This window comes from Eumetopias jubatus, unplaced genomic scaffold (assembly GCF_037043125.1).
Source record: "Eumetopias jubatus isolate StellerSeaLion01/CBP00866 unplaced genomic scaffold, mEumJub1_p1.0 scaffold_5, whole genome shotgun sequence".
Lineage (NCBI taxonomy): Eukaryota > Metazoa > Chordata > Mammalia > Carnivora > Otariidae > Eumetopias > Eumetopias jubatus.
This window is the reverse complement of record NW_028274811.1, coordinates 32,127,401-32,150,306: the sequence shown is the minus strand read 5'-3', so window position 1 is coordinate 32,150,306 and position 22,906 is coordinate 32,127,401. Positions and strand designations below refer to the sequence as shown.

The following is a 22,906-nucleotide window of genomic DNA, read 5'->3' as shown; positions in this document are numbered from 1 at the left end:
ATACAAATGGAGGAAAACTGCCAGCCAGCTTTCTAATTCCTGCTTCTAAGATCAAGACCAGCCCCACCACAAGGCAAACAACTCCAACCCCACCTCCCACTGCTGAGGAGTCCGTGACAGTTGTTGTGAGTTGCTGTTGTTTTTTTAATTAAAACGAAAACCAGCACAGTATTACTGCTAGAATAATTTACCTGCCCAGACTTGGGGGCGTTTTGATTGTCCATTATTGTGTCTTAGGTGGAATTATGCACATTCTCACATGCTTCCCTGGGGAACCAGCTCATTACCTGAGACAGCCAAGAAGTCATCAATGGAGGTAATGTCATCGACAGCATCTGTGAGAACACGGACTTGTTTTTCCCACTGTTCTTTAAAAAGATCCATGTTCTCTTGGGCCAGTTTACTCTGGGGTTTTGCTGCTAAAGCCAATGCAGCATTGATAACCTGCAAAGATATTGAAGTTCCTTGTTTACTCTTTCAGCGTCATGAAAATAAAGTATGTGGGCCACTCTGGTCAGTGCAGCGGCTGCGGCTTTGTCTCACACACATCTCACCAGGGCCCGCGATACCACATGCCCACCACAACACTCACAAAGGCGGAGGAGAGAAGCGTTAGACAACAGGCTGTATATGTGAGTGTGACAGAAACACACTGGAAATACAGATATGCAGTGAAACAAAACTCTCTCTAATCTTTCCACTCTGTGACAGCAACTCTTTAAAATTTTTGACATTATATTCCAGGCTTCCCACTCCCCCACATACACGCGCGCGTACATAAGTACACATGTCAAGAAATACATAACACAATCTTGTTTCTTCTTTTAAGTACGTCTCCATATCATTAAATATATGTTAAAAACATTAACTGTTTCAAACTGAGGGTTGCTGGAGTGGTGGGGTGGGAGGGCTGGGGTGGCTGGGTGATAGACATTGGGGAGGGCATGTGCTATGGTGAGCACTGTGAATTGTGTAAGACTTTTGTCACAGACCTGTACCCCTGAAACAAACAATACATATGTTAAAAAAAAAAAAGTAGGAAGGGAAAAAAGAAGGTAGTAGAAAGGGAAAAATGAAGGGGGGAAATCGGAGGAAGAGACGAACCATGAGAGACGATGAACTCTCTGAGAAACAAACTGAGGGTTTTAGAGGGGAGGGTGTGGGGGGATGGGTGAGCCTGGTGATGGGTATTAAAGAGGGCACATTCTGCATGGAGCACTGGGCATTATACGCAAACAATGAATCATGGAACACTACATCAAAAACTAATGATGTAATGTATGGTGATTAACATAATAAAATAAAACTTTAAAAAACCACATTAACTGTTTCTTATTCCATCCTATGGATGGACTCATTATTTTCCTATTATATGATTTCTAGGTTCATTCCAGTTATCCACCATTCTTAATTATCTTGTGATGAACATCTGGTATTTCAGGTTCTGCACAGGAAGTGTAAAATTTATTAAGTAATTTGTAGGCGCGCCTGGGTGGCTCAGTCAGTTAAGCGTCCGACTCTTGATTTCCGCTCAGGTCATGATCTTGGGGTTGTGACAGCAAGCTCCACATCGATCCCACAGTGTGGGGCCTTCTTAAGATTCTCTCTCTCCCTCTTCCTCTCTGCCCCCCACCCCCGTCGCTCGTGCACATTCTCTCTTAAAAAAGAATAAAAAGTAATTGTAAAAACACACACACACACACACACCCAAACACCCAGCTTTATTGAGATATAATTCACACACCAAAAAAATTCGGCCATTTAAACCGTACAATTCACTAGTTTTTAGGATATTCACAGTTGTAAAACCATCACCACATTTTTAGAACATTTAAAACATTTTCATCACCCCAAAAACAAATTCCATATCCGTCAGCAGTCATTCCCCATTTCCCTCAATATTCCTTAGCCCTAATTACTGGAAACCACTAACTTTACTTTCTTTCTCTATGGATTTGCCTATTCTGGGCAGTTCATATAAATGGAATCATTTTAGTATGTGGGTTTTTGTAACTAGATTCTTTCACTTAATGTCTTCAAGGTTCGTCCATGCTGGGGGCACCTGGGTGGCTCAGTCATTAGGCTTCTGCCTTCGGCTCAGGTCATGGTCCCAGGGTCCTGGGATCGAGCCCCATATCAGGCTCCCTGCTCAGTGGGAAGCCTGCTTCTCCCTCTCCCACTCCCCCTGCTTGTGTTCCCTCTCTCACTGTGTCTCTCTCTGTCAAATAAATAAATCTTTAAAAAAAGGTTCTTCCATTCTGGAGAATGTGCCAGCATTTCATTCCTTTTTATTGATGAATAATATGCCATTATACAGATATATAAGAATTTATTTATCCATTCATCAACTGATGGACATTTGAACCATTTCCACCTTCTGGCCATCATGAATAAAGCTGTTATGAACATTCATATACATGTCTCTGTGTTTTCATTATTCTTGGGTATTTAAGTAGGATTGGAAGTAGAATTTAACTTTAGAGAAACTGCCAGACTGTTTTCCAAAGCAGCTGCACAATTTTACATTCCCACCAGCATATATGAAGGTTCCAATTTCCCCACATCTTCACTAACACTTGTTTTTTTTTTTTCTTTTCTTTTCTCCCACTCACTCTCTCTTTTTTAATGATAGCCATCCTAGTGGGTGTGGAATGAGATCTCATTGTGGTTTTACTTTGCATTTCTCTGATGGCTCAGGATGCTGCACATCTTTTCATGTGCTTATGGACCATTAGCATGTATTCTTTGGAGAAGTATCTCCTCAGATCCCTTGCTGTTTTCATTCAATCAGTAAAGAAGTCAAATTGAGAGAACAATTAGTAACATTTCTAGGTACAAGGTCCTTAGGGTTATTAGAAATAAATATATTTGTAATAATGCAACTTGGAAGGGAAGCAAAGACAAGATGAAACTAGTGGTGATGGGAGTAGGGATCTAGATGAAGCAGAATAACAGCTACCACAGAGGCATCTGGGCATGCAAACTGAAGGGTAGGATCTGGGATAAGTTTTGTTAGGTGCCAAGGAACCACATGCCTTCAGGTCATTGTGTTTAATTCCCAATATATTGGAGCAGTATTCAAGAGTAACACCAACTTAGCCCTCAAAGACTTTTAACAAACTGAAGCAGGACACCTCCTAGACTCCTCTTCCTGCAGAAACTAGTGGAAATGCCAGACCATTCAGACCATCAGCTAGAGATTCGGAGACGTAGGGCACTGGGCCGTCTACTTAATAGTTATTGATAGCCTGCCACTTTCAAAGGTGTATGTGTTTAAACAATCATTTGTGAGAAGACTTCCCATCATCTTTTCATGTGTTATGCGGTGGTCTTTTCATCATCTCAAGGCTTGTTCTTTGCCTCTTTTCCTTCTTGCCATTCATTCACTTCCCATCAGGTGGTTCACCAGTGAGGACCACTCTTCATTTCTTAACTCACTGATTCACTAAATGCATCAATGAATCGGAGCAGAGCTAGACCTTTTAAGAATATCTGGCTGAGAAAATGTTTCCTAACTGAGCCAAATAAACATGGGCAGGGAATTAATTGTATGTTTTAAATACGAAGATAATTCCTCCATTACAAAGAGAAAGTTGCTCTCTTTGTTCAGTAACATATCTCACACAGCATAATGGAGAAAAGGCACCTTGTCTAAGGTTAACTCTCATTTTCATTTACAGAACTGTTTACAAAGGACATGTGATAAATACTCATTTCTGATGACTCAGTAAATTAGAAATAGAAAGATACTTAACATATTACTTTAAATAATCATCAAATATAATACTTAGTGGCAAAATCTAGAATCATTTACCTTAAAAATAAAGATGTTATTGTTATACCTACGGTCACCATTAGTTAAATAATAATATAATGGTCCTTCTTGTCAATAAAATGGGAATGAAATAAAAGAAAAAGCTGTTAGAGAACACAAAATTACTTCTCAATACAGACGATCTTTGTTTACCTAGGAAACTGAAAAGTCATTTATTAAGAGTTCATTAGGTAGCTAGACAATATAAATATATTTTAAAAATTAATAAATTTTTCTATATGCCAGAAAAAAGTTAGAAAATAAAATAAGAATGTCAGATCTTTTTGAAAGCCGTTAATAGGAAATATAAGGGGTTAAATCTGTGAAAAAACCCACATGACTGAAATAACAGTAAGTGACTAAACTTTTCTAAGTTACATTACAAAAACTCAAACAACAACACATTTCTTGTTCTGGGGTAGGAAGAGTGACCTATTTATTCACAAATTCATCTGGAGCAATAAATAGCTGGGAATAGCGAAAAAATCTTGGGGATAGAGAGCAAGAGTAATGAAGAGAGTTAATTAAAAAATGTAATACAAAGCTTAAGTAAGTAGAACAGAATCATCTAAAAACAGGCCCTATCATAGAGCATAATTCAGTGTAGGATAAAAGTAACATCACATACCAGCGGGGAATAATAGTACATTATTTTTACATTTGATGTGCTATCTGAAGAAAAATAAAATTAAAGCCTCACGTCATGCTTATATTTAAATGCTAAGATTGTTTCCAGACAGATGAGATAACAAAGCTAAAGAATTTATTTATGCTTTTAATATTTAAATAGAAATAATATTTCTCACTTCTTAGAAAACTATCCCCTATTTCCAAGTAACAATGGGAGAAGTCAATTCATGAATTTGACTATATTATTCTGTATTTAAGCCTATATAACAGATGAATTATACAGTGTTACGTAAATCTGCAAGGAGAACACCAAAATACTAGCAGAAAAATGGGGGAAAGACGTGGACAGCATACCTAAGGACTAGTAAACGGGAAAAAATTTACTCTCACAAATCAAAGAAATAAAAATTAATGTGAGTTAATATTCTTGCTCAATAAATTTGCAAAAGGCCCAAAACTAGGCACTGCAACCATGTTGAATGGTAACTTTTAAAATGCTACTGTTGGCTAAAACCTCTAGAACAATGTTGAAAAGGACATCCTTGTCTCATTTCTGATTGAAGGGGGAAAAGGCTCAACCAGTTCCCATTAAATATTACATTTCACCATTAAGTATGAAGTTATCAGGCTGAGCAAATTCTCTTCTGTTCTTGGTTTACAAAGTGTTTTTTATCAGGCCTTAATGTTAGATTCTGTCAAATACTTCTGTTTTACTTCCACTGTTCTGGCTATTTTTCCCTCTGTCTCCTTTACTGCCTTGTCTTCCTCCACTAACAGTGAAGTTCCTCAAGGTTCCATCCTATGCTGCCTTCTCTCCTCTTTCTACACTTCTCCCCTCATTGTGAGCAATTTCATCTAGTTTCACGATTTTGCATACCATTTAGGTGCCAACTACTCCCACATCTCCTATCTGTACCATTCATTCTAGCTCCCAACTCATATCCATGCTACATACCAAACAGCTCCACTCAGACATCTCACAGTTTCCTGCTCCCAATCATGCTGAGTGGTCTTTCTTTAAAATTCTTATCACTCAAGATGCATAATGTTGGGGACATTTCCTTAGTCCAGTCAATCTCCTCCTTTCAAGTCTGGGCTCTACTCGTTTCACACCTTCTTCTCAAACCTGTAACACTTCTGCGAGCATCCTCACTCTCAGCTTGTAATTCTGCTGCTTCCTATTTAAATGGGAAGGTGAATGCAATCAGAAGACAATGTCTACAGGTTCCTATTACCAAATCTACCCACCTACCTGCATCTGCGCCATGTACTGTCTTCCCTTTTTAAAAATATGGTGTTCAATCTATGCTCCCATCTCAGATCAACCTTTCTTTCCACCTGTCCCCTAGATCTCTATTTTGTCTCCCCTACTCCAGAACATTTCTCTAGTTAATTCTGCCTCCATTGTATATTATCAGTATAGATATCAGTATCTATATATCTATATTTTCTTATAAATTCCGATCATATAGATTATCTATATTCTATTCTATATTATCAATATTTGATACTGATATTATTATTCTCTATTATCAGTATTTCCCCTTTACTGGTATTTCCTAATTCTATATTATCAATATTTCCCCTCTATTCTATACTGTAACTACTTCTCCTTCATTGGACTATTTTCATCAAGTAAACATAAAAAACATGCTATTACAGGAGCGCCTGGGTGGCTCAGTCAGTTGAGCGCCTGACTTTTGGTTTTGGCTTAGGTCATGATCTCAGGGTTGTGAGATCCTGCCCTGCATCAGACTCCTCACTCAGTGGGGAGTCTACTTGAAATCCTCTCCTTCTGCCCCTCCCCTGTGCACACATGCACACTCTCTAAAATAAATTCTAAAAAAAAAAAAAGAAAAGAAAAGAAAGAAAACCATGCTATTATAGCTCCCAACTAAAAATAAAAAACAAGGAACACTCTCAATCCCATATCCACCTCATGCTACCACCCCATGTCTCTATAAACCTTACCTAAAACTTCAAAGAACTGCCCACATGCTAACCTCAATCCCTCTCTTCTCTCTTGAACCCACTCCAGTCAAGCTTGTGTCTCCTAAACTCTACCTAAACTTCTTTTATCCAAAGTAACTTATGACATCTACAAGTTGCTCAATCCAAGAATAAATTCTCAGTTCACTTTCTACTACCATTGAATGAACACCCTTCCTACAAACACTGTTTTTCACTTGGCTTCCAAGGTAGAACCAACTTCTAGTGTTCTCCTGGTCTTACTAACCCTTCCTCAATCTCCATTACTGGATATTGCTCATCTCCCCAAACTCTAAATGCTAGAGAACCCCAGTTTTAGTTCCTAGACCTTTTTACTCTAGGTATACTCATTCCATTAATGAGTACATTCAGGCTCACGGCTTTAAGCATCATGTATGTGCTGATTAGTCTCAATTTATACATCCTGTCCAGATCTGATCCCTGAATTTCACTTAGCATCTTGCTTATCAATTACCATGTCCAAAATTGAGCTCCTTATTAACTCTTTCCCTCAAACCACTTTTCCTTATCAAAAATAAATGACAGTTCCATGCTTCCAGCTACTTAGACTGAAAACCCTGATTTCTCCCTGGCTCTTCTCCTTCCCCTCCACCTCACATCTAATCCTTCAGTAAATTCTATCATCAAAATATACCCAGACTCGAGCCAGTGCTCACCATGCCCACTGTCCTCCTCCGTCCTGGATTAACACCAAAGCCTCTGTTTTGGTTTCTTACTGCTGCCGTAAATAGTTTAACTTAAAACAACACAAATGTATTATCTTAAAGTTCTGGATATCAGAAGTCTAAAATGGATCTTAGCTAAAACCAAAGTGTCAGCAGACCTATTCATTTTAGAGGCTCTAGGGAATCCAGTCCTACTCCTAGAGGATGCCCACACTCCTCTACTTGTGGCCACACTACTCCAACTCCTTCTTCCACGATCACAGTGTCTTCTCAGACTCTGACACCCTTGCCTCCCTCATATTAGGACCCTTGTGATTATACTGGGGGGCCAAATGGATAATCTAACCAGGTAAAAATTCTTAGTGTTTTTGTTTTTTACCTTTACAAAGTCCCTTCTACCATAAAAGGTAACACATTCACAGATTTTAGGAATTAGTTAATGAACGTTTTGGGGCCGGGGTGGCAGGGATTATTCTGCTTAGCACAGCCTCCTGAGGAGTATCTGCTTCTGTCCCTCTTGACAAAAGTCATGCAGACTGTGTTCAAACCTAAGTTAGATCATGTCAACCCTCTATTCAAAATCCTTCAATGACTTCCCATGTCACTCAGAGTAAAGAGCCTTACCATGGCCCTAAAAGGCCCCAAATCACACAAACTCCTCTTAGATATCTGACCTCCTTCCTCAAAGCCTCTGTGTTTGCTGTTCACTCTACCCTCCATGACTTGCTGGGTCATCTCCTCCAGGTCTATGCTTCCAAATCACGTTCTCAGTGACGTCTTTCCTGACCTTCCCATACTATCTAAGACATATATTGGAATTGGTGGGATGCAGCTAAAGCAGTGCTTTAAGAGAAATTTATAGCATTAAATGTTTAAGTGTGACATTAGAAAAGAAGCTCTCAAACCAATGATCTCAATGCTTTGAACTTCAGAAACTAGAGAAAGAAGCAAATTAAACACAAAGCAAACAGAAGGAAAAATAGTAACTGATCAATACAAATGACCAAACCTCACTCAAGAAGAAACAGCCAGTGTGAATATCCCTGTATCTATTACAGAAACTGAACTGTTAAAAACCTTCACATAAAGAAGACTATAGGCCAAACAACTTCATTGGTAAATAATCCCAAACATTTAAAGGACTAATAACCATTATACAGACTTCTCAAGAAAACAGAAGAGAAGGAATCACTTTCCAAATGTTAGGATATGGAAATCAGACTTGTCATGAGAAAAGAGAATGAGACCAGTATAAAAATGCAAACCCTACAAAGGAGAATGCAGCATCTCTGGTGGCCTGTTACCTGCACAGCCTTGTCAGAGGGAGTGGAAGTGGGGTGGAGGCGGGCAAGGTACAGAAACTTTTAGTCAGAAGCATCTCCTTCCAGCTCTTCAGTGAAACTGCTTTGAAAGAAAAGATCAGACAATATCAAAAGTGGAAAAGTGAGCTGGTTCAAAGGCAGATGATCCTCTGATTGTGAAATAACAGATGAGTGAGAGCTGAAGTCACAGGGTACCGTGGCCTGTATGCTTTGGCTGCCCCTTTAAGAGCCATATAGTTTCTCACCACCGATAGGCCAGGCCTGTGTGGGTTTGTGCTTATTTGATGCTTCTTAAGCCTGTCAGCCACAAAAATGATCAGCGTTCCCAGAAGCACAAAGGGAAAAGAAGCAATATGAAAGAATGGGCAATTTTAAAGTTATTTCTCTAGTTAGTGAGAAGTACAAAAAAGAAAAAAAGAAAAAGAAATGCAGATAAGAAGTGGCTTCAAATACTTAATTCAACCTTGTGTAGACTTCCAAGGCCACGCATTAAACCAGGCTCTATGAATTATTAAAGGACCAGATCTGTATTAACCTAAATGTACAATGCTCATTCTCACAAATGAACTAAGAAAAGTAAAATATTAAGTGAGATCATCTCCAAAATGCCCTCCTACAATTTTAAAGACTCAATTGTCAGAAACATTCTTCTTTTTCTTTTTCCTCCCTGCCTAGCACCAAATGAACTAAACAAGTGAAATATCCTAAGCAGGTACCAAGGACTAAGACTTGGGAGCATTCACAAACAAGACATGCCAGGGATATGTGGGGTACAGATTCAGATCTCTCTTCAAAACAGCTGGGTTTTTCCCTTATAAAACCATGTGAGATTAGGGCTCCGTGCTCAGATGGGAGCAGGTCTCCCTCCTGATGAAGAGTGGGAGAGTGCAGCCACAAAGTAGAAGGCAATGCAGGCACAGACAGCTGACCTACTTCCTTTCTTATAATAGCAAATCACCAAAAGATGTGGGTGCTTTTTTTTATCCCCCGAGCAACAAAATAAAGCCACTTTCAGGTTACTTCCTCCTCAACTTTAATTAATCTCAAATATTTGAAGTTAACGTTGTTTAACTGCTAAAAAGTGAGTACTTTAGAACAGTTCCCCTTTCCAAAAGTTAATTTGCTATTGGTTGGACTGAAAAGTGGGAAAAAAGCTCTAGAGGTTCCATCTATCATCCCTCCCCTTTAGAAAGGAAGGTCTAGGATCCAACTCCGAACTGTAGGCGGAGCCACAGAAAAGCAGTCCCCAGGGAAGTTACACACGAGGACACCCCCAGCACAGGGACCTACTTCCTAAATGCAAGAGCCTGCGTGTGAGGCACAAAAAATAGCCTGGAAACACCTCACAGGTACTCCATCATCCTGGGGACAGATACTGACAGCAGCCTCACAATTAAGATAGACTCTAAAAACTGTCTACACACTACAGCATAGGAAACCCCTTCTTAAACTCCTGGTGAACTATCTCGCCTTGTTGATTAACTTGCCTAGACTCTTGTTTATCCAACAAACCCGTGACTATGGAAGGGAACGTGTCAGGGCTAGGGCCCTGTGCTGGAGGTCGCTGCCTAAATCAGGATGAAGAGTAAGGAGTAAGCCTCCACTGAAAGCCCTCTTCCTCAGAAGGATGGCCACCAGCATCTTTGAAGAAGAGGCCCTTTGAGCATGCTACACATGGGCCAGAGTAAGCCAGATACAGTCCCAGAAGAGTTTATCACGCTCAAAGATATTCAAAACTTTTCATTAGTTACCAATTGTTTAAAATGGAGACTTGACAGAAAAATCTGAATTGCTGACTTCTCTTTTAAAATAATGAAAGGAGGGGCACCTGGGTGGCTCAGTCGTTAAGCATCTGCCTTCAGCTCAGGTCGTGATCACGGGGGTCCTGGGATTGAGCACGGCATTGGGCTCCCTGCTCAGTGGGGAGCCTGCTTCTCCCTCTCCCACTCCCCCCTGCTCGTGCTCTGACAAATAATAAAATCTTTTAAAAAATTTAAAAAAAGAAAAAAGAAAGGACCTGGCAACAATGGGCTGGGGTGGAGTTGCAGCTACCTCGTGTAGGAACACCACATAATACTCAGGCTGTCACTGCCATGCCCACAAACACCAGCTCTATTTGCCTTCAAGGAGTCTGCCCAGCCCCGCTTGTGAGCACAAGTAGAAACGAGCCTAGGTCAGGGTCTGGGAGACAAGCAACACACCTAGACAAACGCCTTTTTATCCAGAACATACACCCAATACCAAGTGTGGTCTGGGCACTGTCTACACCTACTTTCCTTGAGGGCGTGTCCTCACTCAAACCTCTGCAACACGGCCCAGCCACATATGATCTATGCACACCATCATTTCATTAGGATCTACTGGACTCTCCATGCGATTTTTCTCCTAGGCTTTAAGATCATTTATATAAATACTCTTGGTAGGTGTGATCAGCGTATGTTACCATCTGTTTCAGCTGATATGTGAAAGCATTGTCACTTTTCAAGCATTTCAAAACCAAATGGAGAACTAAAAGACATTAAAAACAAAGTGCTGATAAGGTACAACAGCAAACTTGAGGAAAGAAGGCCAAATCTTAGAAATCTCTAAATTTACTTCACATAATCTGGTCACCCATGAACTTTCCACAGGTGACTCAATCCATTGTGCTTCTATCTTTACAGCTACCGAATCCCACCAGATTTCACGACTGGATTAAAGTTGTGGAGATGTCCAACACATAATATGGATTCACAATATGGCCCATCACACCAGTGTTCAGACAAAGCAGCTCTCACTGGCACATTAAATCCACATGGGTGAGAGGAGAACAAATGCCCTAACTAGCCTGTGCACCAGCTACGATCCCAGATTAATAACCAAGCGTTCCTTATTGTGGTGGCCTATCTTGAGTGTCAGGAATTATATACACAAATGAGACCTCAATATATTTTAAAGCTGGTTGCAGACATAACACAGAAACTTCATTCCTGGGATCTGTCTTCTGTTACTCCAGCTCCTATGCTCTGTTTTCCTTTATCTGTGGCCACTGCCTTTTGGCAGGACATTTAGACACAGTGAATGTAAATCCTCCGAGTACACCAATGAGGCAGTCTCTACGTGGGAAATCAGAGAGGCAGCCTCTTCCATGGAAAACAGCACTTATACTCCTGTGACTGTCAAGGAGCTTCGGACCCCACAGACACAGTCCATTCCTCTCATAGGAGGCAGGCAACACACTGGGCATTTAACAAAGCAACTGTCCTTCTGTGTGCTTCAGAGTCTTCTGAGAGTCCCAGATGCTTAACCCAGCCTCATCACTGGTCTTCCAATATGCCATTATAAATGGAGAAAAGTTCTCAAGCTTTTAATTCAGTAGCTGGCTGGATTACATTATTAATATCTGTATCAGAATATACTTTAGGACATTATGGAGTAATGGTTCTAGCTCTTGAATCTTGTTCCCTCCAACACAGAGATCCAAATCCCAGGCATTAAGCAGGCGCACAGGTGGGTAGCTGTTCCTACCGTCAGGCTCATGGGATAACTACCCTAATTGCAGGACTGCCAGATGTTACAAATGGCCCTCTCTCAAGGAGGGTACAGAATGAATAGTGTGGTCACTACCCCCCTCCATTTGCCAGCAGTGAAGGACACTATGCATTTTTAATGAAGGGCAAGGGGATAGTAACATGTCATGCCCCAGGGAAATGTCACTTGAAGTTAAACACAAATTTCTCCACACTACATGAATTCTGGATCAGTGTTTTGTCTCCCCCCCACCCCAAGACTTCCATGTAAAATCCTAAAAACAAAACTAAAAAAATAAATCTCAAGTCCACTCTAACCAAAATCCAGTTGGCTGGTACTATAAACATTCCTGGTCATACCTTACCTGAGGACAGAGGGCTTCTAGCTGGCTTGCTGACATTCGAACAAGTTTCACACCTTCTTCATTGTTTGAGATGGAACAGGCCAAGTTGGCAACCTAAAAGAAGGAACACCATAAAAAGATCTTTGAAGTTTTTCTTTTTGATCGCTAAAGAAAACACATGCATACCTACTCCCACCCCGGATCTTCTACAGAACACATGCCAAGAGCGTCAATGGAGTTTTACTTCTCACAGAGTGATTGCCTACTTTGGAGGACAATTTTTTTTTTAAATCTCTGTGCTAAGGAGATAGTACAGACCTGTAACAAAGGCCACACTTTAAGTTGGTGACTTAAATTTCAGGGCATGTAACTCAAGGTTTTACATGTGCTCTAATCTGCCTCAACAGCAGCTTCAGAAAGAGGTTCTCGTGGTGTGGACAACAACATAAGACAATCTAAGGAACCAAGGGCATCAGGAAAGAATAGTTGGTATCATCAAATAACAATATACTATGCAGCTATTTCTTGAAGAAAAGAAATAGAAATTCTGAGTTGCTATTCTCACGTGCTGGGTGAATGGATGCTTACTAAGCCAAGAGGAGTTTTACTTGAACACAAAGCTATTTTCACATAAGAAAATAGTATTAAGACAACATCAAGATGTACCAAGGCCATCTTCATCAGAAATGTAAAAAGTAACAGGGATGATGTCCCACAGTTAAGAGCAAAACTGTCCTCCGACTGGGTTCTCAAAGGCACTGCCAGCTGGCCTCTCTCCTAAATGGTACTGCTTCACGTGAACTAAAGTCCTGTCTTTCTCATCCAAGTATCTCCGGGACACGGCTCAGGAAGCCAGAAACAGTCTTTCCAGGTTGTGTCATACTTGCTCTGCTGAGGCCCTGCCGGTGCCGAGAAGGCGGCTCTGGAGCAACTGTGAGGGCTATGATCACTTATCCATGTTTCTAAATGAACAGGCTTGCCAATTCCATTAGCAACACCAAGGACCAAATGAACACACAGTGCTGAGACACACCTTTCCCCCGGTGACAAACTGAGTTATGAATGACAGAGGCATGGGCAGCTCAGTACCAGAGGTACTTTCCAGGAGCTTAAATGCCAGAGTAAACAAGGGCAAGGGTGATAACCTTTGATTTTCACTCCTCCACCCAATGAAAGCACATAAAGGCACAAGAAAAATTACATACTATTATGGCTATTGTTTGCAGTCATATGGTTAGGGATTATCAGCTTTCTTTAAGACTGCTATCAGAATCCTGCAATGCCTAACCATAAGAGGAAACCAAAGAACTAACATGCAATTTATACATAACATGTAAGGAAGTGAAAAATTAAGTCAAATCCTTAATGTTTAGGGGACTTCAAGATCCTATAAAGAAGTAACATTTTACTCCCCCCAAAGATTACAATTCCACTTTCTAGTATCATCTGGATCTGGGCAAAGAGACACTAGTCTTCACGATGGTAATAGAGTTGATTGTAGACTTCTATTTTTTTGTTTAAAAGTTATTGCAGGGGCACCCAGGTGACTCAGCCAGTTAAGCATCCGACTCTTGGTTTTGGCTCAGGTCATGATCTCCAGGAAGTGGGATGGAGCCCCGAGTAGGGCTACATGCTCAGCGCAGAGTCTGCTTAAGATTCTCTCTCTCCCTCTGCCCCTCCCTCACTCTCTCCCTCTCTTAAAAAAAAAATTACTGCAAAACATGACCAAAACTGTATTTTGTAGAATATTAAAACTTTTAAAAAACTTATCCCTCAAATGTACATTTTATGATGCTATAGTGAAGGGAAAAGCTTAAATCAGATGTGTTCATGAATCTGTAACTCCTATTGCCTCAATTCCTTAAGAAGGCATTTTGAAAAACAAATATACAATTTGAGGTTCATCACTGAATTAGCAGTTTGGGGCTAACAAAGATTCCTGGTGAAGTGAGCATACTAAGACCCAGCACCTCCGCCCTACTCTCCCGCCATTTGGGAGGCCAGCCAAGTGTTAAGTTCAGGAAGGTCTGTCATTGTGTTTCTATCTTCTACTCTCTAGTCACGACTACCACAATTTTATTTCAATTTATACTCTCCCAATTTTACGAATCTGTAAAACCCAGAAAAATACTTAAATTAAGAAGCAAAGATTATGGAAACTATCATCCACTGTAGATCAGACACCTGAGAGTGGTGTGTGGCTGAGGCTGAAATGGCTAACTTCTGTAAACCATCTTTCCTGTTTCCTGATACAAAACCTAACAAAATAAAGGTTACGGAAGACTTGTTCTTTATTTTAAAATATTACTTTAAATGGTTTCTGATGTACTGCTGAAGCAGTTATGTTCTACAAGAGTACACTGCCTGTTTCAGGAGGCCACCCTGCCTGGCTGGGGAGGAGGAAGCGGGCGCCTGTCACTGACAGTCTTCTCCAGATGAATGAGCTTCTATTCACCCTCCAGGGACAGGGCTACTCACTTCTAACAATGACAAATGTGCAAATGCAACATCTCAACCGTAGCTCTCTGAGAGGCTGAGAGGCTAACCTCATATACTAGTGCCAGGCTTGATGACAGTGAAAGCTGAGGTTGAGGGGAGGGGCTTCCTAAATGTCTCCTTCTGGGGCTCTAGAAATTTGGGAGAGCAATTAATACCGAGACTGAAGAAGATTCTCGAGTTTGAGTTAAAAATACTTAGAGCAGCTAACTTGTAGAGAACCTAGCAGAGCACTTACTGCACAGTACCTCTAAATTTGTTCTGAGAATAAATGACTGTATCTCTGCTCTCATGGTAAATTGTGTATTAACAACTTAAACGTCTTTCATTCCTGCTAATCCAATAAGTGGGCTAAGACTAACACTATGATCACTAGCTTTGAAATCATGAAGGCCTCTTGCACGGTTTATGCCTACACCGTGTAAATTTGGACCTTGTAGAAGAGCAGAATATTTCAGAAAACCAGCAACTCCCTGATTTAAAAAAAAAAAAAAAAAAAGCCCTGGAGTCCTGCTAGTTTAAGGGGTAGTGCAGTAACAATCTGTGCTGTGGAGAAAGAAAAAAAATCTCACAGCCAGGCTGCGTCAGTCAACAAATATGACATCTACACATTACAGAAAAGACAACTTTTCAAACATTTAGGAAAACTCTACCTTTATACTAGATTTTCTCTTCTGAAGTTCTGTAGTGGAAAAAATACCCCACTATGACAACTTTTTCTCTATTATACATGTGTTGATGACTTTAAATGAAGCTGAAATTTGTTTGAACTCAAACACAAGTTGTATCCCACTGCCCTGAGTAACTGCTTCTCATTCATATTTGGCTGAGGTGCTCTACTAAGTCTGGACCGTCTGAAGGAAGTTAAGATTTCTTTTTGTTCTCGGTAATAAATTAATCATTTATTAGTGACCTAACAGACTACACCCATTTTGTGGGAGTGAAACACGTGAGAAGAACTTTGGAAAAGGGAGCTTTTAAGTCTAAGTGGTGATACCACGACCATAAGGCTGAAGAGGATGAAGCTCAAAACCTAAATTACTTGCCACTGGGGCTTTGGGTCAAGCTACCACCTAAGTTTTCCTCTTTAAAATGGCTGAGTCTGAACTCTCAAAAAAAAAAAAAAAAAAAGGTACAAAATAACAATAACTCAACTTTCCAAACCTGTCATGCATTAAGTGAGAAGTCCCAACTGCACATCATATAAATTTCAGAACCACTTAAATTTCCACCAGTTACTCCCAAATCCACAAGGAAAATGATGGAACAGAGTAAGCCACCAAAAAATGAAGCATGCATGGATGATAGAAAAATTCCTAACTGGATTGTGCTAATGGCCGCATACTTCTGTAAATTTAGTCAAAATCACTGAATTGTATAGTTAAGATGAATTTTATAGTCTGTAATTTATGCCTCAAAAATCTTGTGTGTGTTTTTTTTTAATGAAGGGCTAACCAGGTATTAATTAAGGAAAATTATCAGAGGCTAGATATGAGAAAGCAGAAATTCAATGAGGAAAAAGCAAGCACTGAAAACAGTGTTTATATATGGGTGGGGAATAGAGAAATGGGGTATGAGTCATTCTGTGATCAGAATTTGGGTTTTTAATGGACCAACAACATCATGGCCCTCACAAGGTAAATGCCTCTGATCTAGTCATGTGTTAGTGGTATCCCTAAGCAACCAACAGAAGGAAATATAAATGGAAATTTTCCCTGATGGAAGGTAATCTAAACCCAGGCCTAAAGAATTCTCATATGCAAAATGCCAGGAATGTGAATTTACAATAAAAAAATGCAGGAAGTACACAAGGAGATAAGCTATCTTGGGCAGAAGTAAGCAAAACAATTGTGTAATCAGATCCATAATGATGGCAGATACCCAAATGACCAAAACTGGAGTATTTAAAAATATGTTTATTATGTTAACAGAAATAAAAGAAAGTATACAAAGGAAAAATACATTCAAAAATGACGAGGCATATTGGAGAAGGATCAAAGTAGAACCGCAAGAGAAAATTAATAACTTCACAACTTCTAGAAGTTTAAAGTAATCTTGACTAAATACTGATAGAAAGAGAATTACTAACCTGTAAAGTAAAACTCAAGAAATTATTCAGGAAAACCAAGAAATTTTCATGATATGGAAATCACACAAAAATTAAGAGATGTGCAATTAGACTGAAAGAGACTACTATTCAACTATGAAGGATTCAGAAGGAAAGACAGAAAATGGGAGAGCAGCAATAGTGAAAGAGATTTCAGTTAAAAATTTTTCAGAGTGGATGAAATATAAATTTCAGATTTGAGAAGACCAATTTTAGTAAGTAGGGTGAATAAAAAGAAATCCATACCTGGACATACTATTGTGAAGCTTTACAACAACAAAAACAAGATTTTTAAAACATCCAGAAAGTTAATATAAATTATTCACAAAGCAAGCTCAGTAAGACTGACTGTTGACTTCTCAATGTGTATGTACAAAACTCTCTAATTAACTGGAAAAAAAACCCTGCTAAATTGAGTAACAATAAGTAAACGTATGCTCTTTATAAAATACATTTAAAACATAAACAAAGGTCGTACACTTTTTAAAAAAGAAAGGAGAAAGCTACACTGGGATGATCAGAAGGAAGCACCTGACTCACAGCCCTCTGTTCTCCCCAGTATTGCCACTGGGAGGCTGAAGGCCACATGCTAGGCCCCTCACGAGATCACAGCTGTTTGCATCTCAACTCAGTGGCAACTGAATGATATGACCTTGCCTTTTTAAAGAGAAATGACCAGAATAAAAAAAAGATAATCATGTGGAATCTGTCACTGTATTAGGTATTAAAATGTTGAGGACTCTATTTAATCATTACATGACCTTTATATATAAATATATAAAAGCTCCATGTAAGGATTCTTTCCACATTTTTAGGATAGGCTATTTCCCATGAAAAAATGGGCATCCTCCTTCCATTCTAAAGACAACAACTACACAACTGATTGTTTCATCCTTTCCCCCTTGCTACCAGGAAATTCCATGCCAAATCCAAATGCAGTCGTAGTAATTATAGTTCAAAACTGTCTATTATTCTTTTCCTAGGTCCTGATTTTCTACATCTACCTTATTTTATCATGTATGTCTTTATTTGAAATAAGCCATATCAAGTCTAATTTAGGGAGAGGCAGGATATAAATATAAGCATCTCTAATAAAAGGATTAGAAAAAAACACCATAAACTATTTTAAAAGGCTTGGCTATTTGATATTTTCTTAAGGCTTTCACTGTAAATCGCCACCTAGATGATACAATAATCATTTCCATTTACTTGGTTATCATATGGACCACTTTAAAAGTTCCCTATTTCTCACTACAGATAGAAAGGGTGCCTGCCTAAACATCAGTTCATCAGCTCTACTGATGAGCAAACAGGAGGGCCTACACTCTTCTGGAACAGGATGAAGACTGGGCAGAGCTTCCTTTGTCATTCCTACCAATGTTTCAAGAGAAAAGAATCCTGATGTTCCTTGAGAACAAAGTTCATCTACTGCCTTCACTAGACCATCCCAAAATTTGACTAAGTGGTTAAGTTCAGCCAAAAACACTTGTTTTGGATATGAGGTGTTAAAACAGTACACACAAGACACTTCTGTTTTGCAGATTCATGCATATGAACTTACAGACCTTTGAAAATGTGGGAAGACCAAGCTCAATAGGCTTAGTAAATTCTTTTGGAATCCAAGGTCAGCATCCCCCCGCCCAAGAACACCAACTGTTTAAACATACTATAGTCCTAGAAAACTGAAGCTTCATTTAATCTGCTATTTACAAGAATTTCAGTCTACAGTATTATACAGAAGTACTGAGAAAATACTGAAGATGTCACAGGTGGATCATATAAGGTCAGTGTTCAATTCAAATGCTCCTTACAGAGACTTCTTCAAGGCTACTTTACTGTGCATCATCAGCAAACCACAGTACATAAGTAATAATGCAGATCATTCAATCTGCAGTAAAAGTACACATTTCAAGCCAATAAAGTCCTGGATAATGGGAAATATCTGGGGTGTGGGTGGCATACAGGGCAATGCAACAAGTAATGATAATCCAACTCAAAAGCATACCAGTTACATTTACTTTTTGGTTCTTTCTTAAAAGATTTTATTTATTCATTTTTGAGACACAGAGAGAGAGTTTACATACCCACACACAAGTGGTGGGGAGGGGCAGAGGGAGAAGCAGGATCCCCGCTGAGCAGGGAGTCTGATGCGATATGGGACCTGATCCCAGGACCCAGGGATTATGACCTGAGCAGAAGGCAGACGCTTAACTGACTGAGCTACCCAGGCATCCTACTTTTTGGTTCTTAAAACAGAAAACAATGAACTAGATACCATCTTACTGTAGCAACTTCATTACATTAAGAGGCCCATTTTAATGCAATGTCTGAAGCTGAGTGGAAAGGGATATTAAGTGATAGTTTTTATAAGCAAGATTTCATGAATGGCATTTTTCCTATTTCACTCTCAATTCATGAAATTGAAAAAGGACTCAGAAGAAAGCAAAATTAAAAGGGAAAACTGATTGCTCCTTAGCTATTAAGCTGCTCATAGCCAGGTGAGGTAGGCAAAGAATGAAGCAATTAAAAAGGACACGTGGGTGTTGCATTATTGACAAAAAGGTTAGTATTTCTGACAAATTTTTTATCTCAATACACTTTAAATTGAAGAGCAACATAAAGAAATCATTAACTTGATATGGGAGAAAGTCAAGTATAAAAGGTATTATCATCACTCAGAAGCACAGCCTTGCCCTTTCATAAGAAGATGAAAGAAAAGCCCTCAGCGCTATACTGCAGAGTAGAAGAAAATGGTGAAAAGAAGCATCACCCAGCTCACCAGTAATGACCTTCAGCTCTTGCTCCCTTACTCACTGACCTTGGGGACACACAACCTCTATGCACCCTTCTCATAAAAAAAAGGACTTTGATACTTTGTGGTAATGGATTCCACTGACAAATGTGGTATGAGAAAGGCAGAGGTCCTAGCCAGAACCTGAGAAAATAAGAACAACTTCACGGCAAACACTCCATTATTTGCTTTTTCAAATAAAACAGAGTTTAACTGAGTGAGGATCCAATCGGCAGCCAGCCCTACACAGCCTTCTGGACACTAACTGTGTGGACACAGAGGGACTGGAGAAATTTGCTTCTGCTTATAAAACTTTAAGAGTCAGCATATGGTTTTCATTCTTGAAATTAATCTCGTATTTCCATAAAGTGATATACAAGGAAGGCACCATAAAAGGCTTCCATTTTTAAATGGGTGTTATCCCTAATACTACTCAGAAACTATTTTATATATTTGAAGCAACTTTACATGACACCCCAAATTAAAGCATAACCTTTTTATACTATTTTACTTGGTCTGGAAATAAACTATTTCTATTAAAGCAATAAATAAGACTTCCAAAAACCAAGTTAGCAAGTGCCAACACATCTGCTCCAATTTTATTTTGGTCATGTATTAAAATGCTACTTAAATAACAGTTTTAGCTCAGCTTCCATTTAAAATGCTGATAAAATGGATAACTTTTTTCACATATCATCTTAGCGTCATTTCTATCACATTATACAAAAGAAACAGACTATATAAATTATTTTTATTGTCTCTCTCTCTCTCTCTAGTAGAGCATAACTTTCATGGGGGTGGAGATTTGTGTTCTGTTCATTACTACCTCCTAGTGCCTAGAACAGTGACTGGGACATATCAAGAACACTATAAATATCTGTCATAAGACTATCACATTTTTTTCCCCTCAACTATAGAAAATTTGCTATAGGCTTTTGAAAGTTCTGTGCTAACAAACAAAAATATTTCTGAAATTAGTGTCAGCTCATCTTTGATAAGTTTCCAATTTTCCCCTTTATCTTCACATCCCAAAAAATTTTACAATTAATCCCCTCATGTATACATTATACAGAATGATGTGTTATGATGCTCTTTTGTATAAACATTACAAATACCGAAGCTTAGTATCAATGATGTTCAGTCATAACATACAGCTCTACATTTCTCAAAGTCCAATCCTGAGACCAGTGAATGATAATCCTGGGGGACGGTGTTCCAGGGATGTGAAGTTACTGAGCACCTCAGTAACTTCACTGTTTATTACCTGAGAACTAATATTCATTCATTCATCTAGTAGTTAGTGAGTACCTACTATGTTCCAGGAACTGTTCTAGGCCCATGTTCTCAACGAATTTATATTCTATTAAGAGTATGAGGTGGGGAACAGAAAAATAAGAAAACAAAACAGACCTAATAATTTCAAATAGTGAAAAATGTTATGGAGGCTACAAAACAGGTGAATGGTTTAAAAAAAAATGATGGAAGGTGGAATGGAGGGGATGAGGGAACCAGGAGAGCCTCTATGCACAGGAAACATCTGAGCAAAAGCCTGTGGGGTAGAGGATAAGTAGACAGAACATTCCAGGCAGAGGGCCCATGGAGTGCAGAGGATGTAAGGTGGTGACGTGTTTGGCTTCACTTCAGTGCTGAAGAGCACATTTTTCTAACACCCAATGAATCAGACCACCCAGTTTAGGGATCACATGTGAGAGGAGTGCATCTAACACCAAGGAGCAGCTATCGTACAATAGCAGCACCCAAGTGTTCATGTGGAAAATGTTTTTAAGGGGGGGCAAAGCACAAAAAGAAAAAGACAAAGACTAGAAGCAGCTGGAAAGGCAGGCAGGGTACCTTATGGACCACAGTTAAGAATGCGGGTTTCAGGGGTTGCTTGGGTGATTCAGTCAGTTAAGCATCTAACTCTTGGTTTCCGCTCAGCTCAGAGTCATGAGATCAAGCCCCACAACAGGCTCAGGGCTGAGCTTGGAGCCTGCTTAATATCTTTCTCTCCCTCTGCCTCTGTCCCTTCCCCCCTGCCTCTGCTTACGTGCACACATGCTGTCTCTCTCTCTCTCTGTGTAAATAAATAAATCTTAAAGAAGCAGCAAAAGCAGGAGACTGTGGGTTTTAGGATTTTATGTGAAGTGTGCCTAGAAAGCCACAGCTGAATGGGTCCTGAAACAAAGGAATGATGTGATCTGATTTAAAGGGGTCATGCTGGCTGCTCTACAAAAAAAGAGACTAGAGAGAGACAAGAATGCAACCACAAAAATCAGCTAGGAGGCAGTGGCAGAAGTCCAGTGAGATAGGATGGCTCAGACTAGGGAAGTGACCATGGAATAAAGAAAAGACAGGATATGGGGAGGACATGTAGATTAAATACAGAACATGAGGGGAAAAAAGAAGACTCAAGGATGACTCCTAGATTTTCGGCTTGAACAACTGGGTGGAATGGTGCCCCGCCCCCAAAAAAAGCCAGAAAAAAAACAAGGATGTTTATTAAAACATTACATGTAATAATGAAAGACTAAAACAACCTAAATAACCTACATGCCTAATGGTAGGGGACTAGTTAAATAAATGGACCAGTATGCAATCAATAGAAATACTACAAATGACTACTTTGTAATACAATAAAATGGCTATGATATGGCAAGCAGGAGAAAAACACATTACATCGTAATAAGTTATGATACCATTTGCCTCAAAAAATAAATCAGTATATCAGTTTTATAAATTTTTTTAAAAAGTCAACCCACATATAAAGTAAGTATAAATCTACTCCAAAATGTTTTTTTTCTTTGTGCTTTTATTTTCCAAATTCTCTAAAATGAACTATTTCTTTCTTTTATAATTTTTTTTTAAAGCTGTATTTTTAAATGGCAATGTCCCAAAACCACACCTACCTAAACTGGTGCTTTTTTTTCTCCTCAGGCACCTTGCTCCATAGGGATGCTTTCAGAAACTCCTGTAATATCTCTAATGTTGAGATATGAGCAAATGGGCAAATGAGTAAATGAGCCTACGCACTGTTGCTATACAGCAACCCTGGACAAACTCTGGCTGATGAGAGTTTTATGTTGAGTCTAGATTCCTACCACAACAACTTCACAGCATCCCCAAATGGTTCTGGGAAGAAGCCTGGCTTCACTTTGGTGCTGAAGAGCACATCTTCTAACACCCAATAAATCAGACTACCCGGTTTAGGGATCAGACGT

At 39.4% G+C, this 22,906-nt stretch overlaps 1 protein-coding gene across 3 annotated transcripts in view; it reads right to left on the bottom strand.

Moving 5' to 3' along the window:
* CTNNA1 (catenin alpha 1) overlaps positions 1-22,906 on the bottom strand; it is a 181,170-nt gene that overhangs the window by 18,274 nt on the left and 139,990 nt on the right. For all 3 annotated transcript variants that reach the window (XM_028103519.2, XM_088023269.1, XM_028103520.2), the window contains 2 exons: positions 12,316-12,408; positions 288-444 (listed from right to left, as the gene is read on the bottom strand). In XM_028103519.2, the coding sequence (XP_027959320.1) occupies positions 288-444; positions 12,316-12,408 (250 nt within the window). The remainder of the gene's footprint in view (positions 1-287; positions 445-12,315; positions 12,409-22,906) is intronic.